This window comes from Xenopus laevis, chromosome 6S (genome assembly GCF_017654675.1).
Source record: "Xenopus laevis strain J_2021 chromosome 6S, Xenopus_laevis_v10.1, whole genome shotgun sequence".
Lineage (NCBI taxonomy): Eukaryota > Metazoa > Chordata > Amphibia > Anura > Pipidae > Xenopus > Xenopus laevis.
This window is the reverse complement of record NC_054382.1, coordinates 124404548-124422130: the sequence shown is the minus strand read 5'-3', so window position 1 is coordinate 124422130 and position 17583 is coordinate 124404548. Positions and strand designations below refer to the sequence as shown.

Genomic DNA, 17583 nt, shown 5'->3' with positions numbered 1-17583 from the left:
GTCTAGCCCCATGTCAGATTTCAAAATTAAATACAACAAAATCTGTTTTGAGAAAGATTTCAGTGCAGAATTCTGCTGGAGCAACACTATTCCTATGACAGTATCCCTTTAAGGCCATTAAGGCTGAGATTTGAATGCTTGCTGACTGGTCTAGATACCCCCAGAACCTATGTAGAATGACCACAAATAGTTCATATATCTGCAACTAAAGGGAATCTGAGCAAAGTTTGGCATCACACAAACTAGAATTAGCTACCACCAGCATAAGGTAAAGGCCAGAGGGATGAGTAACAACAGTCAATTCCATATTTGTCTTTGGAACCAGGCACATGTTTGAGTATTATCTAAGACCCATCACATTGTAAACTCAGGTAGGGCTGCTCCTCTAGGTCTAATCACATACACAGCATATAAAACTATTGCCCTGGGACCATGCAAAGCAGTGTAGGTAGAAAATGCGATAGAGGGTTCAGCAAGATGGAGGCACATGGTCAACAAATGGGCCCTTCCAAAATAAAGATTGCACTGGGAATTGTATTTTGACAAGAGCTGAAGAGCCATAGGTTGACCAGTTGGACTTGATATAAACTTTGCTGTCAATGAGCCCTCAGATTATGAGGTATATATATGCGTTAATTTCTTCTTAACATCATCATCCATCATGATCCTTCCTAACATCAACATTCAGTGATAGGCCTGGTACCTCTGCTACAATATGTGCTCTTCATTCAAACACAGCCAGGGCCCGCTGAAGTTGGGGGCCCAATAAAAATGCCCCTTTTCTCAGCCATAAACAAGGCCTGGGTACAGTGGGTTGGTCATTAATAAACCAGGACCTCAATGTGAAGCACCATGAATATTACCAAAAAGGGCTGTGGCACCCAACAAATTTACATGGGCTTCACGCATCGCCATTGGCCAATTCCTGCTGACTACAATACTAAGACACCCAGTGCCTGTAATAGTTGAGTTGCCAACAAATGTTCAAACCTCTTCAGTTGACAAATTAGAAGTGGTGGGACCACTGGTAACTCTTCCTTTTTGCTGTTAATGGCATTGTGGTCATCTTACCCACATGCCTTGAGCCCTCAACATCTTGCAAAGTTTTTTTTTTCCGTTGACTTTGGGCATTTTCATAAAAACAACACAAGGAACAATCCCATTCCCCGTTCTATATCCAAGCATACAATTGCGCCCTTAAAAGTCCAGCAAGTAATAGATAAAATACTATAAAATGCATCTAATGCTGAATTTATCCCTCTACATCATCAGATATGAAATATCAATATACATTCACTTATGTAATGGCACTTTGATACGTATAAGACATTCATTATAAGTAAACCATGTATGTTATCCACACACAGACACTTGATTACAGTACATAGAAAAGACAGAGCACAGCTTATTTACTGGAGGGACGGCTATGGCAATGGGTTTTCAAGTTTTCATCGTTTGATTCTGTTGCCTGTAATGGAAACAAATGAGCAGGAGCAGCAGTAGGGCTCTGCCCACACACAATCACATTGATTTTGCTGTTTTGTGTCTACTTTGGTATATTTGGAGTCAAGCCCCACCATATCCTTCCGCAGACGTTTGGCTCATGAGTTCAGCTCCTCCATAACTTCCATGACAATAGTCCGTGGCCCAGTGAGGATGAGGTTGCTGACTGTTCTGAAATCACAATGCAGAACGCTGAGACCATTCACCGAGACGACAAACTGGCAGATCTAAAGGCGAAAACACATATCAGTTAGAATAACCACTTCCTTCTTCATCAATGACGTAAACGCTGTACAGTAAAACATCATTTACTGAAATGTTAATGCTACAGGCATGAACTCTTCCATCTGGATAAACGATACTGTTTAAAATAATGAAATGCTTGATAAGCGGACACTCTTGTCTTGTGAAAACACCATGGGGGGAATTCACAAAAGTGGTGATATTGAGACAAAACTAAAGCGGAGATAAAAATGGCAGATTTCACTCCAAATTCACGAACCTCTATCTCCACTTTTGTGAATTTTTCTTGGATCCAGTAATTCCCAGCATAGAAATCAGGGGTGCACAGGTACTTGGTTCGGCACACATCCAGACCCAGCAGTAGCCTAGAAGGGGAGGCCTGTGGATGTAGCTTAGGGGCCCCCATTTTACATGATATATTTACAGTACATCTCATACATGTGGCTTTTGGTTGGGTGTGTGCACTTCTACAGGGATTTTAAAGTATCTTTCTGAAGTGTCCCATCATAATTTAAGTATGGTGGTGGGTTTTCTTTTCATCATGAGGGACTGGTCATTTTGTGCAAAACACAAGAAAATTGTCCTAAACTCTATAGGACTCAACACAGGAGCTCCAAGAATGGAGAAAGAAACAGATCTCTTGGATAGGGAGAATTATTATTATTATTATTATTGTATTAAAATGATGACCTTGCTCAGGTTGCTTTATTACTTTAGGACCCTATCCATTGCCATCCTCCGGAAGGACTTATTAAGCTTCCAACAAACAATTATGTCCTTTATATAGAGATGGAATTATGTTCCTCCACAAAAATACCGGCAGGCTAGGAGTGCCAAACCTGTATCACTATTATAGAGGGGCGAGATGTGTCCAAATCCCACTGATACACCGATACTCTAGCCACTCTTTGGGTAGATATAGAATCAAGACATGTAAAACTGACTTCACTATCAAGCCTCTTGTGGAACCCAGTAACAGACATAAAGTCTTGCAAATTTGCTTCCCCGTTAACTTACTGCATGCACCGATTATGGAACAGCCAGAAATGATCTCAATACATGGGAATACGCTTTTTCCCCCGGGTCAGTCAGGTAAAGCTTGTAGCTGGTGGAGCTATCACTAGCTTATGGATGGATCAAAGCTTTTACCAGTGATCATACAGACATATGAGGTCCCTCCTATAGAAATCAGGCAACACAACTGGCATATTTTGTTCATCATTTATGGTGCAAAAACAATATGTCATGGACATTCATAGAAGGCATATGTGAGGTCTTCCCAATGGGTAAGCATACTCCGTCTGCAATATACAATCACCTGAAGCATGTGGATATGCCTCGACAAACTTCAGCACATGCTGAACTGGGAACAGGATCTTGGAACGATGATCTCTTAAGAAACTTGGCTCAGAAGCTATCAAATGATCTTCAAAAGTAGTTATAATGTAGCTATCATGGAAACTTTGCTCATGTTCTTACACAGAGTCTACTACGTACCATAACGGATTCATATACCCAGCTACCTCACCTCTCTGTTTCAGGAACTGCCCCACAAATGGAACAATATGGCACATATGGTGGCCTTCCTGGTTACCCAAAATCGATGGACGAAAGTTGCCACCATTCTCTCAAAACTTTTTTTATACACATATTGATCTTTGCCCTAAGTCATACTCTTGGGACATAAATTAAAAGGTCTTAATAACTTAGCACAGGAGTTGATACAGCATATATGCAGAATCCATATAGCTAATCAATGGTCTTTCTTCTGTCTCTTGCTGCTTGGACTTCTGTTCTACAGTTTCCCTCAGTGATCATCTTCTTTCTCAGTTCTTACGTCTTGGCCCTGAGGTCCTTGTGGTCTGACAGTATCAAGTCCAAAGACAAATGTGCTCCCCAGCTGCAGCATGCCATTAATAATTATTTTACAAAGACCCCATGAAGTATTAAAGAGTTAAATTAAAGGAACATCCAGTGAATATACGTTTGTGCCTGGGATTGAGATCGAATCCCCATCAGCTGTGTAATTTTAAATGTTTGCTACAGTGCACAGTGTTGTTTGTTAAACCAATGTGAGCAGCTGAGATGAGGATGAAGTAAATCATTCTACTGAGATATTATGGGTTAGCTCCAACTGAATAAGAAAAGGCTACCTCTAAACTCAATATTAGGCTTCCCTTTAGTCTATGATGGAGTGTTCAGGTGTACCTGAAAACCATGAGATACCATAAGTTCTTTTCGTTCTATAGCTCTAAGGCTTATGACACATGTGATGGTTTTTCTGCTGTTGAAGAAATGCCCAAACTGAGCTATGCATTTGTACCATGAGCCTAAAGATAGCCATGCACAGGCCCATCTTTGAAGTTAACTGATTGATTCTATACAGGGGACCACACATGGCATGGCCACCTTTCTGTAGCTCTGATCATTTGGGTCATTCTCAGAAGTCCTCTTCACTTCCTCATCAGTGAATGCAAAATATATGAACTGGCTGATACAGTGAGAGATCCCCAAAATACTGTACATATACAATCCTCCAGGATTGGAGTATCCACATACACAAATATACTATTGGTATTTGTATAGCTGGCAGCTCAAGATACATGCTTGCTTTTAGATATTGACATAGCATTTCAAATGGATTTGAGGAAAACCCTTGCACTTAGATATGAATGAGTGAATCTCTTGACTTTGGCTGCAGCAGATCTGGTAATGAGTTGCATCATGTGGGTGCGGTTGGAGTGTTAATGAGGTTCATCATTCTTCTTGGATATTGAGTGTTCAGTTGAAGTATTAAGGTGCATCCTTGCTCTCAGAAGTGTTAATGTGATTTTTCCATGCTCTCACATTTCTAGTGCAATGAATAGGTAACATGGTACATACTGACACTTGGATATTCAAGGGGATGTTGAAGTAGTTATGGAGTCAATCCTTGCACTTAGTAGAGGTTGAAGCGGTAAAGTGATTCCTTGCATTTAGATATCTGAAGTGGTTATGATATAAATCTATGCTCTTGGTAAAGAGCAGCTGAAGTGGTAATGAGGTGCATCCTTGCTCTTGGATACTCTGAGTGGTATCGGAATGTGTCCATGCTCTTACATAGCTGAAGTGCAATTAAAGTAGCAATGGGGTGCATACTGACTCTTAGATATACAGTTCAAGTCAAAATTGCAGCAGTTATGAGTAGTGATGGGCGAATTTATTCGGTAGGTGTGAATTTGCGGCGAATCTCTGTGTTTCCCGGGAACCATTCCAACGCCGGTCACAATTAACGGACGTCCATTGACTTTCATGAACGTCAAACTGTCGCCGGCTTTCATTTTTGTTTCGCTAATTTCCTGCAAAATTTTGGAGAAGCGAGCCAAATTTGCCCATCACTAGTTCTGAGATCATTCTTTGCTCTCAGATGTGAAGATTGCCGAAATATGCAGCGGAATTCATCTGACTAGACAAATCCGGGCCTGTGAACAGAAAAAGTCAGGACCAGTCTGCCATTTACAGCTGATTTATCTGGTCAGTAATAGCAGAAAATGAATGTGTTCAAACAGTTTGCCCAGAATAGCGACTGTAATTATAGGCTGCTGACAGCATTGCCTTTAATAAGCCATCATAATGTGGAGAATAATTGCAAAGGTTCTGCGCTAATCACTAGAGATAGAAAGCAGCAAAATTAGTCATGTGTGGGTTGCAATGGCAAACTGAACTGTGTCTTTTACCCTATGGTAAAATGAATTCAAAGGGGCAGATTCACTAAAGGACGAAGTGGCAGTCGCTAGCGACAATTTGCCAGAAATCCCATCCGCAGGGACATTTCACTAACAATCGTAGAGGACAATTCGCTAGCAAACAAGACCGTCGCAAGCATTCATTCGTACCCTATAGCATGGCGACCTTTCGCTCTGGTGACCGGTCATTACACTAAAATGCGAAATGAATACTTGCGAAAAATAGCCAGCGTTTGGCTGCTGAGACGCAACTTTGCATTTTAATGAATTAGCATAATGGTAACGAATTTGTGCCTTGCAAAGTGTCACAAAGTGCGATGAATCGGTCGCTGGCGAAAATTCGCCCTTTAGTGAGTTTGCCCCAAAGTCTCCTCTCTGTACCTCTCTCTCTCGCCAACAGATAAACATCTTAAAATATTAACTGAACTCTTATATTTTTTTTTAATACTAATATATTACTGATGTGGGACTTGCAGCTCCTATAATATTGCTGTCAGCGCAGCGCAGTTTAGTATAGTATCTATGCAATTTTACATCCCTTGATTTTAAGTTTTCCCTCTTTTTACATTGTTGTTTTGTGGTCCCACTATATATTATGCATAATACATTTCCCTGATTTTACATTTTCCTGGATTTCACACCATTTTTTTCTGGTCCCCTGAAAAACGAAAAACGGGGGTTCTACTGTATTTTTAAAAACAGGGGTTTTTAGTTACAAATTTATGATCCTAAAATTGGTAAGCCGCCATACCACGTAAAGGTAAATGTCATATGGTGGTCATAGTATCCAAAGGCTCAATGCATGGTCGCATTTCTTGGGATAAGTGTCTCCTGACCCCGGCATTGGTTTCAATCAGAGGGCTTAGGCCTCCCCCGCTATTAGATTTTAAAGGGGATGTAAACCCAGCTGCAACGCCGTGGAAACTGTCATTATAGATACAAGAAAATTCATAGGTGAGAATTCTACTGATCAAAAACTTCATTAAAAATGCAAAAGTTTTGGAGTAGTTTTATTGAGCAATATTGTTTTAGGAATACAATCCTGATGTTGCTGGACTAAAGCTCTCAGCACGCCTATTATTATATGTTACACTATTCTGGGATTTGTAGTCCAGCAACAAGTTTGGTTGAGCAGTGCAGTGCAGCAGGGTTTACTACCATTTAAAAGAGAGAGGATGCCAAGACCACAGCATTGGTTCAGAATACAAATTTCCCAGCGATGTACTTGCCAGAAAAGTTGTAATTCTCCATCAATGCACTCCTGCTCCTCATCCCTATAACAGGAAGCTTTGTACAACCAGCTAGGAACTGCCCCAATCCACCCAGTTCCCACCAGTATTAGAAAAGGTGGCAACCAGGGCCGGACTGGCAATCTGTGGGTTCTGGCAAATGCCAGAGGGGCTGCTATAAGCAGTGTCGGACTGGGCCGGCGGGACACCGGGAAAAAACCCGGTGGGCCCCGGGCTCTTGTGGGCCCCGCCGGCCCAGATCCGCTACTTAATTTGGCTGCGCGACCCCACTTTGTCGGGGGTCGCGGTAGAAAAGAGGATCTGCGCATGCGCACAAAGGTATTGCTGCGCGTGCGCACAAATGCGGCGGCGCGCGCATGCGCACTGCATCCGATGAAGCACGCCGGAGCAGCAGCGGGGGCCGGAGCGGGGCCCTGGGGCAATAGCCCCGGTGGGCCCAAAGCCCCCCAGTCCGACCCTGGCTATAAGGTCCCATAGAAAGTCAGTATTTAGTGGGCTGGTGGGGGCTGTTTGGGCCTCTGTGTGGGCTGAGTGGGCCTCTGTGTACCTGAAATGCCAGGGCCTATTTAAATTCTCAGTCCAGGCCTGGTGGCAACCCTAGTTAGACCCTTGCTCAAAACCATGGAACATCTGGATCAGTGATCCCCAACCAGTAGCTCGTGAGCAACATGTTACTCTCCAACCCCTTGGATGTTGCTCCCAGTGGCCTCAAAGCAGGTGATTATTTTTAATTCCAGGCTTGGAGGCAAGTTTTGGTCGAATAAAAACCAGGTGTACTGCCAGACAGAGTCTCCTGTAGGCTGCCAGTCCACATAAGGGCTACCAAATGGCCAATCATAGCACTTATTTGGCATATCCCAAAGAACTTCTTTCATGCTTGTGTTGCTCCCCAACTCTTTTTTTACACTTCAGTGTGGCTCATGAGTAAAAATAAAACTTGGGGACCCCTGATTAAGATGAAAAGCAGACTTCATTTTCTGAAGCACATACTTCCTCTAGCAGTAGCCAAAGAGAAGAGGGTCTCCAAACCTGAGGTTTAAATTAAGACCCTGCTTTATATAAAGCACAAATAAAAAACAAATGCACAACACATATACAACTTTCAAAGAACTACACAGTAGCGCAGGTGTCATAGACATTTTAAAGAAAAATAGAGAGAAGATACCTCTACTACTACTTCTATATAAGGTGTATTTTAGGTTTTCATGATACTGTACCTTCATTCCTGCCGCAGCAGCTGGGCCACTCGGATCAACTGCTTGGATATGGCACGGCTTATCCCCTCGGACAACAAACCCCCATCCTACTGCATCACTGACAATCTGCAAAGGTATATGTCAGATTTGTTTGTATAAGCATACACATGGCCGATCCCCTAATTTTGCAGAGAATTAGATACTGTTCATAGTTACATCCAAAATTAAGGGGCAGATTTATCAAGGGCCAAAGTTAACATTCGAATTTTCGAATTTCAAATTTCGAATTCTCAGGTTTTTTTTAAAGCCAGAACTGTGGAATTCCACTAGGGAATTGTTAAAATACAATGAGTTTTTTAAAAAAAAATTTGAATTTTGATTTTCGAAATTTATCATTTAAGAATTCGACTATTTGCCACCTTAAACCATGGCAAATTACTGTTTTAGCCTATGGAGGATGTCCTGGGATCAATTTGGAGTTGTTTGCAGCCTTCCTGACATTAGTGAATTTGATTTGAGTTTGCAGGTCGGTCCTACTCACCCGAGTTCAAAAAATTAGATTTTTTTAATAAATTGCAGTTGGTCAAAGTTCGAGTTTATAGGGCCCAACGATTGGATCATAATGGATGCAGTCGGATCGCGTGACAGCATACACGGATAGATGCGGCCGTGATCCGACGGGATTTTTTAACCTGCCCGATTGACATCTTCTCGACTTTCAGCCAGATATCGATCGGATGGCCACACACATGGGCCAATAAACTGCCAGCTCAATCTGTCGGCAGCTTTTATCAGCCCATGTATGAGGGCCTTTAGTTGATGGATAGGCCTTTAAATTGCTTAGGGGGATGTTATAGTCAGGGAAGTAGATACTGGAGGAAATGCTGATTGATAACCCTGGGAGGCTTGTAGAGGAAGGTCTTAAGGGCAGAGAAAGATGAGAAGATTCAGGGAGATTTAGTCGCCCGGTGACAAATCGCCTCTTCCTCGGGCGACTAATCTCCCCGAATTGCCTCCCAAAGAAGAGGCGATTTGATGCCGGGCTACTAATCTCCCAGAATCTTCTCGTCTGTCTCTGCCCTTAGACAGATGGAAGGTCCAGGTTCTACTGAAAGAAACTGCTTGTTGATTAATAATGCTGGAGGGGCTTTAGATTGATGTAAAGGACAGTTGTTGATTTCAGTACAAGTATCACAAATTTTATAAATTAGGTCCGATTTGTGTAATGCTATAACCTTGTAAGACTGAGAGAGCCTCACATTAACAAAGGAGAGCTCAGAGCAGGTTAAAGGGGTTGTTCACAATTTGCAATTGGTTTTCAATATTCATGCAGGAATAATGTTGGAAGGAGGCTGCACCACTTACAGTTAGAGTCTTCCTCGTGTAGAGGGCTCCTGGAGCCAGAAGTTCATCCAGAGTCACAGGCCTCTTCAGCACTGGCAAAACAAAACCAATAACATCAGAACCCTATATAAACCAGTGTCGGACTGGCCCACCGGGATACCCACTAGTGGGGTGATAGGCTCAAAAGACCGTACATTTTTTTTGGGGTACCCTCCTTCCCCCCTATATTTCCTAACATATGGCACCTAAACTATACAGTGGCCACATGTATAGGGCAAAATAACAACTCTATTTTAGTTAGGCATCGCTAGCGTAACTTTACTTTGCTTGACGAAGTGCATGGTTGCTAGAGTGATTTGTGCCCTAGCAACCAGAATGGTAAAATTGCAAACTGGAGAGCTGCTGAATAAAAAGATCAATAACTCAAAAAATAATAAAAAATGAAAACCAATGGCAAATTGTTTCAGAATATCACTCTCTACATCAAAAACAGTGACTCAAAGGTGATCAACCCATTTAAGATCTAATGGAATGGGCTTACAAACTTGCAAAATATTGCAACCTATAATTATAATACAAGTATGTGACCTGTTATCCAGAATCCTCAAGACCTGGGGTTTTCTGGATAAAGGATCTTTCTGTAATTCAGATCTTCATACCTTAAGTCTTCTAGAAAATCATGTAAACATTAAATAAACCCAATAGGCTGGTTTTGCTTCCAATAATCAAGTACAAGCTACTGTTTTATTATAGAAAAAGGAAATAATTTTTAAAAATGTGGAATATTTAGATAAAATGGAGTCTATGGGAGATGACCATTCCGTAATTTGGAGCTTTCTGGATAATGGGTTTCCAGATATACTTGTATATATTTATATATATATTTTTTACTTTTAAAACAGTTTGCAGAGGTTCTATAACATCATTAACATAAACCTTTTCATAAAACTAAAGTCAGTTTGATTAGAATCTTAGTCTTTGCCTAACTATGTAATAAATAATTAGGTATTTGAGCACTAATTGCCTGGGTCACAAGCAGCCCTGAGCATCAGGCTCTACTGTGTTGGTAGCAGAAGGGTTAATTTAAAAGGCAGGAATCTTCCCAGGTCCCCCTGCATTGTGCACTTTCCCTCTCTCTCTGCATTCCTCTGATAATCTGGACTATGAAGGAATGGGGTGGCGCTCACCAGCCCAGCACAGCTGTCAAGGCATTTACAAAGTTCTCCCGCTTCATTTCAGCTCCTGATGGAAAACTGGGGGGGGGGAACATTCCCATATAGGGGATTTACACTATGGGACAATATATGGGTATGGGATCCGTTATCCAGAAAACTCTGAATTACATTACATCTTCCATAGACTCCATTTTATTCAAATAATACAAATTTTTAAAAATGATTTCCTTTTTCTCTGTAATAATAAAACAGTAGCTTGTACTTGATCCCAACTAAGATATAATTAATCCTTATTGGTAGCAAAACCAGCCTATTGGGTTTATATAATGTTTACTTGATTTTCTAGTAGACGTAAAGTATGACTACACAAATTGCAGAAAGATCCGTTATCCGGAATACTCCAGGTCCCAAGCATTCTGGATAAGAGGTCTCATACTTGTAAGGGCCCTTACACACGGGCGTTTGAAGCTGCGCTCCCCTGCGTTCCGGGTTCATGGGTTCAGCCGCAGGGGAGCGAAGGAGTAGACACACTGAATTCATTTCAATGGGGCTGTACTCAAACAGACACATGTAAGTGCCGAACGCCGGTTGGGACGCAGCATGTGGCATTTTACCTGCGTTCGGCAATTACATGCGTCTATGTGAGTACAGCCCCATTAAAAATAATTCAGTGTGTCTACTCCTGCGGCTGAACGCATGAACTCGGAACGCAGGGGAGCGCAACTCCAAACGCCCGTGTGTAAGGGCCCTACCAAAGCCAGAAAAAAAAAAACGTAAGCTCTCTGTCATCTCTGGGTATTTGGAAAGCTCCCCCAAGAAAAGCAAAGGATCACATCAGAAGCCAGTCAGTAAGATTTTTAATTAACTGAAACACAAGCTGTAAATACCTCATATGTGTCATTCTTTGTGAATACGCTGTGTCTACAATGTGATTACTTGCTTGTTAATTGACTGGATAGATTCCCTTACCTGACTTTGGGTTGCACATTACTACAGGTGGGCTGCTGCTCAGTGTGGAGCTGTTAGCAAAATACCCTCCACTGTTGCTGTTACTCATACTGCTCCGTCTCACTGCTGACACAATCTTTATCTCTTTTGTAGGGCTCACTGTATGCGACCAAAGAAATGACATGAAATTACACAAATTTGTCATTAACAATGGCACCAAGCACATCCAAATGATATTCCAGAATAAAGGTGGCCATAGACGTAATAAATACACATGTGTAGAGTTGAATCGTCAGATATACACGTAGAAACAATGGAATTCTACCTGTATCTGACGATTCAGCACTAACAATGGCCGATGTTTGGGTGCCTTCAAAGGCGCCCAATCAAAGATTTTCCATCCAGACCAATCGACAAGCCGACCGATATCCAAGTCTTCTGTCAATATCGGTCGACTCTTTTCACACATATCGGTGGGTCTATGGCCACCTTGAGAGTCATGGTCCTGTCCAGTTGACTCCACATTACTATGTTCTATAACACAACTACTGTCCCTTCTCAGAGAGGCACCATCTCTCCCTACTATACCTGCTATCCCACACTCATACTCCCTTCCCAGAGACTATTATCCCACTGTTACTATAGGCACCATCTCTCCCTACTATACCTGCTATCCCACAGTCACACTCCCTTCCCAGAGACTATTATCCACTGTTACTATAGGCACCATCTCTCCCTACTATACCTGCTATCCCACAGTCACACTCCCTTCCCAGAGACTATTATCCACTGTTACTATAGGCACCATCTCTCCCTACTATACCTGCTATCCCACAGTCACACTCCCTTCCCAGAGACTATTATCCACTGTTACTATAGACACCATCTTTCCCTACTATACCTGCTATCCCACAGTCACACTCCCTTCCCAGAGACTATTATCCACTGTTACTATAGACACATCTCTCCCTACTATACCTGCTATCCACAGTCACACTCCCTTCCCAGAGACTATTATCCACTGTTACTATAGGCACCATCTCTCCCTACTATACCTGCTATCCCACAGTCACACTCCCTTCCCAGAGACTATTATCCACTGTTACTATAGGCACCATCTCTCCCTACTATACCTGCTATCCCACAGTCACACTCCCTTCCCAGAGACTATTATCCCACTGTTACTATAGGCACCATCTCTCCCTACTATACCTGCTATCCCACAGTCACACTCCCTTCCCAGAGACTATTATCCACTGTTACTATAGGCACCATCTCTCCCTACTATACCTGCTATCCCACAGTCACACTCCCTTCCCAGAGGCCATTTTCTAATCACTACTGCTACTGTGAGGAGGTGTTTGGAGAGCTCTGTGGAGTTGTGGCTTTTTCCTAGGCCCGGCTGGGTCTGGGGGATAGTATTGTAGACACTTCTGCTTTGTTTTTATTGCCTTTCCCCGCTCCATGGGGAAGAAGGAGATTATGCCTGCAAGTTCAGTGAAGACCCGTTTGGGCAGTAGCAGGAGGGCTACTGATCCTAATATAGAGGTGACCGTGGAACGCACAACAAAGGGCAAGGTTTCCTGCTCCATTAAAGGAAAGAAAAAGAAAAGAAAAAGCTGTTCCAGAAGCGGCATGGAGAGTGACTCTGACTCTGTGGAACTGGAGGCTGGTGTTGGAGTGACTGCAGGGAGCTGCGGAGCTACAACAGAGGCAAACCAGGAGGAGAGAGTGGAGTCTGATGGCTGCAAGATGGCTGCTGACAGTGAGGAGCTTAGGAGCAGTGTGGCCCTGGAGGTTGCAGAAAGTGCTCTGACCAACCAGGAGATGGCTACAGACAACATGGAGCCTGAGTGCAGTATGGCCCTAGAGGTTGCAGAAAGTGCTCTGGGTGACCTGGAAATGGCGGCTGCCAGTGAGGAACATGGAAACCGTGTGGCCCTGGACACTGAGCAGGTAATGACTGTGACCCCCATGGGGAAAGTAGAAGTGAGTGAAGGGAATGTTCCCAAAGTGAGTGAGACTGTGATACAATATGACACTATTATTAAAGCATTGAAGGACCTGAGGAGTTTGGAAGATAAACAAAACTGTTTAAACAGAGACATTGATAATTTGATAGATAAACTGCAGTTGCTGAAAGGAGAGAGGAGAAACCAGGTTTTACAGGAGTTGGCTTTCCTTGATAAGGATTTGAAGGAGACCGAGACTTACATTAAAGACATTCTGAATGTTATTGAGCCATGGAAGGAGCTTTATGGCAACCGGCAGAGGTTTAAGGAGATGCAGGAAGGCAAAGTGACTGCTGAGACTCTGCTTAAAGTTGCTGAACTGCTTAATGAAACAGAGGGTTCAAAAACTGTTGCTGAATGTAGCAGTGCTACAGACATTACACAATATAATAGTGTTGGAAATAATCCTGATAACCATACTGATAATGATAACCATACTGATAATGTGTGTGCAGCTGCTGTGAGTGCTGGGGGCAGTGAGGTGCAGGTGAATGCGGTGAATGCAGTTAATGCAATTAATACAATGCATGTGAGTGATGAGGCTGCTTTGGCTGAAGGGGGAGTGAGTGCAATGAATGCGGTGAGTGCTGGGGGCAGTGTGGAGCAAGTTGCAGAGAGAGGTGCAGCTGAGGTGCATGTGGTTGATGCAATGCAAGTGAGTGGGGGAGGAGAGGGAAAAAATTGTGTTTATTCTGCTGGGGAGAGCAATGTGCAAGGTGGGAGTGAGAGGGCTGCTGGGGGTAATGTTTGGGAAGGGAGGAGGTTCTTCGCACGTGAGAGGGAAGATGACTCTGATGATCAGATTGATAAGAGAATAAATGTAGTTAAAATTAAGTGGGGAGAATGAGAGAGAGGATTTCCCGGGGCGTAGGTTTGTTGCCAGAACATAATTAAACAGTTGTTGGATTTCACCCCACAAGATATTTATGCTCTAACAAGTGTCACAGATATTGAATTTGACGTCAGTTTTAAATTATCCCAAGGGTTGGAGGAATTCTGGAGGAGGTATCATCATAAGAAAGAGGCCAAGGAGTGGGAGGGGTTTAGGGTAATACCTGTCTCCAAACCTGAAACTAAAGTTGTGACTATAATGATGAAGAATGAGACGGTACATGAGCAGGACGTCCTCATATGGCTCAGGCGCCAGTGCTCTGTCTTATCCCCCCTGGTGCGACTGTTTGATGAGGAGGGTTTCTGGACGGGGGGATATAAAGTCCAAGTTAAACTGCATGTAGAGCACAATGTTCAGAGTCATCTCCCAAATTCGTTTTTCATTGGGAAAACAAGGGGTGTCTGCTTCTATGTGGGTCAGCCCAGACTATGCTATAAATGTGAGTCCAACAGGCATTATGCCATGAAATGTAATGTACAGAAATGTGCTTTGTGTGGGGAGACTGGGCACCCGAGCAAAGAATGTGTCCAGGCAATAAAGTGTAACCTGTGCATGAAGTCAGGCCATGCTTATAGATCATGCCCCGAAGCCTGGCGTAACATTCAGCGAGCTTGTCCCAATTTGGCCCAGGAGATGAGCACCCCAATGCCAGGGGAAAACCTGCCACAGACTGGGACAAGGAGGGAGGAGAGAGCAGAAGGGGTAAGAGAAACAGCTAGAGGGCCCCAAACAGAGGTGAGAGGGAAGGAGGCAGAGAAAGATGGAAGGAAGAGTGACACAGGGAAGAGTGAAGGGAATAAAAAGACAAAGGTACTGATGTCCCATGAGAAGGGGAGAGGAAGGGATGAGTGGAAAGTGGTGGGCAGCAAATCAAAGAAGAAAGTTAAAGAGAATAAGTGCCCTGGTGTAATTACCATTGAAACTGAAAATAGGTTTGTTTTGCCAGGGGGGAAATCATGGGGGGAATTGGCAGAGGAAGAAGAGGCGAGAATAGAGGAAGCACCTGAGAAAAGGAAAAGTCTCCCTTCCGTTATTTCCAGTAGGAAAAAGAGTAAGAGGGAAGAGATTTCTGAATCCCAGGAGGCAGATTGGGAGTCACTGGAGGAGGAGGAGGAGGAAGGAGGGATTGTGAGCCATGAGACAGGTATAAGGATTCAGGTGAAAAGATCAGGAGGCAAAAGTTCAGACAAGTCTTTAAATAAGAAACATAAAGATGGCTCCTGATATGCATTATATGAACATAACCAGAATGTTAAATCTTGTTTATGGGCTGATGGGTGCAGGGAGGGAAAATGGTGTGGAAACTAAGAAATCTGTCGGAAACATGATGCTTTGCAGGAATGTTTATTTTCCTTTTTGATGTATTATTGATTTATTGCTTACTTCTGATCTGATTGAAATGTAATTGTATTTCTTTTGTAATTGTTTAATATTTTAATAAAATTCTCTCCCTACTATACCTGCTATCCCACAGTCATACTCCCTTCCCAGAGACTATTATCCCACTGTTACTATAGACACCATCTCTCCCTACTATACCTGCTATCCCACAGTCACACTCCCTTCCCAGAGACTATTATCCCACTGTTACTATAGGCACCATCTCTCCCTACTATACCTGCTATCCCACAGTCACACTCCCTTCCCAGAGACTATTATCCACTGTTACTATAGACACCATCTCTCCCTACTATACCTGCTATCCCACAGTCACACTCCCTTCCCAGAGACTATTATCCCATTGTTACTATAGGCACCATCTCTCCCTACTATACCTGCTATCCCACAGTCACACTCCCTTCCAGAGACTATTATCCACTGTTACTATAGGCACCATCTCTCCCTACTATACCTGCTATCCCACAGTCACACTCCCTTCCCAGAGACTATTATCCCATTGTTACTATAGGCACCATCTCTCCCTACTATACCTGCTATCCCACAGTCACACTCCCTTCCCAGAGACTATTATCCACTGTTACTATAGGCACCATCTCTCCCTACTATACCTGCTATCCCACAGTCACACTCCCTTCCCAGAGACTATTATCCACTGTTACTATAGGCACCATCTCTCCCTACTATACCTGCTATCCCACAGTCACACTCCCTTCCCAGAGACTATTATCCCATTGTTACTATAGGCACCATCTCTCCCTACTATACCTGCTATCCCACAGTCACACTCCCTTCCCAGAGACTATTATCCACTGTTACTATAGGCACCATCTCTCCCTACTATACCTGCTATCCCACAGTCACACTCCCTTCCCAGAGACTATTATCCACTGTTACTATAGGCACCATCTCTCCCTACTATACCTGCTATCCCACAGTCACACTCTATTCCCAGAGACTATTATCCACTGTTACTATAGACACCATCTCTCCCTACTATATCTGCTATTCCACAGTCACACTCCCTTCCCAGAGACTATTATCCCACTGTTACTATAGACACCATCTCTCCCTACTATATCTGCTATTCCACAGTCACACTCCCTTCCCAGAGACTATTATCCACTGTTACTATAGGCACCATCTCTCCCTACTATACCTGCTATCCCACAGTCACACTCCCTTCCCAGAGACTATTATCCCACTGTTACTATAGACACCATCTCTCCCTACTATACCTGCTATCCCACAGTCACACTCCCTTCCCAGAGACTATTATCCCACTGTTACTATAGACACCATCTCTCCCTACTATACCTGCTATCCCACAGTCACACCCCCTTCCCAGAGACTATTATCCACTGTTACTATAGGCACCATCTCTCCCTACTATACCTGCTATCCCACAGTCACACTCCCTTCCCAGAGACTATTATCCACTGTTACTATAGGCACCATCTCTCCCTACTATACCTGCTATCCCACAGTCACACTCTATTCCCAGAGACTATTATCCACTGTTACTATAGACACCATCTCTCCCTACTATATCTGCTATTCCACAGTCACACTCCCTTCCCAGAGACTATTATCCCACTGTTACTATAGACACCATCTCTCCCTACTATATCTGCTATTCCACAGTCACACTCCCTTCCCAGAGACTATTATCCACTGTTACTATAGGCACCATCTCTCCCTACTATACCTGCTATCCCACAGTCACACTCCCTTCCCAGAGACTATTATCCCACTGTTACTATAGACACCATCTCTCCCTACTATACCTGCTATCCCACAGTCACACTCCCTTCCCAGAGACTATTATCCCACTGTTACTATAGACACCATCTCTCCCTACTATACCTGCTATCCCACAGTCACACCCCCTTCCCAG

At 43.3% G+C, this 17583-nt stretch overlaps 1 protein-coding gene across 1 annotated transcript in view; it reads right to left on the bottom strand.

The window, feature by feature from the left end:
• Nucleotides 1–1288: 1288 nt before the first annotated feature.
• deptor.S (DEP domain containing MTOR interacting protein S homeolog) overlaps nt 1289–17583 on the bottom strand; it is a 76517-nt gene continuing 60222 nt past the window's right edge. Inside the window, exons 7-10 of the mRNA XM_018223922.2 lie at nt 11406–11543; nt 9283–9353; nt 7939–8043; nt 1289–1730 (exon numbers count right to left, since the gene is read on the bottom strand). Of these exons, the coding sequence (XP_018079411.1) occupies nt 1602–1730; nt 7939–8043; nt 9283–9353; nt 11406–11543 (443 nt within the window). The 3' untranslated portion in view covers nt 1289–1601. The remainder of the gene's footprint in view (nt 1731–7938; nt 8044–9282; nt 9354–11405; nt 11544–17583) is intronic.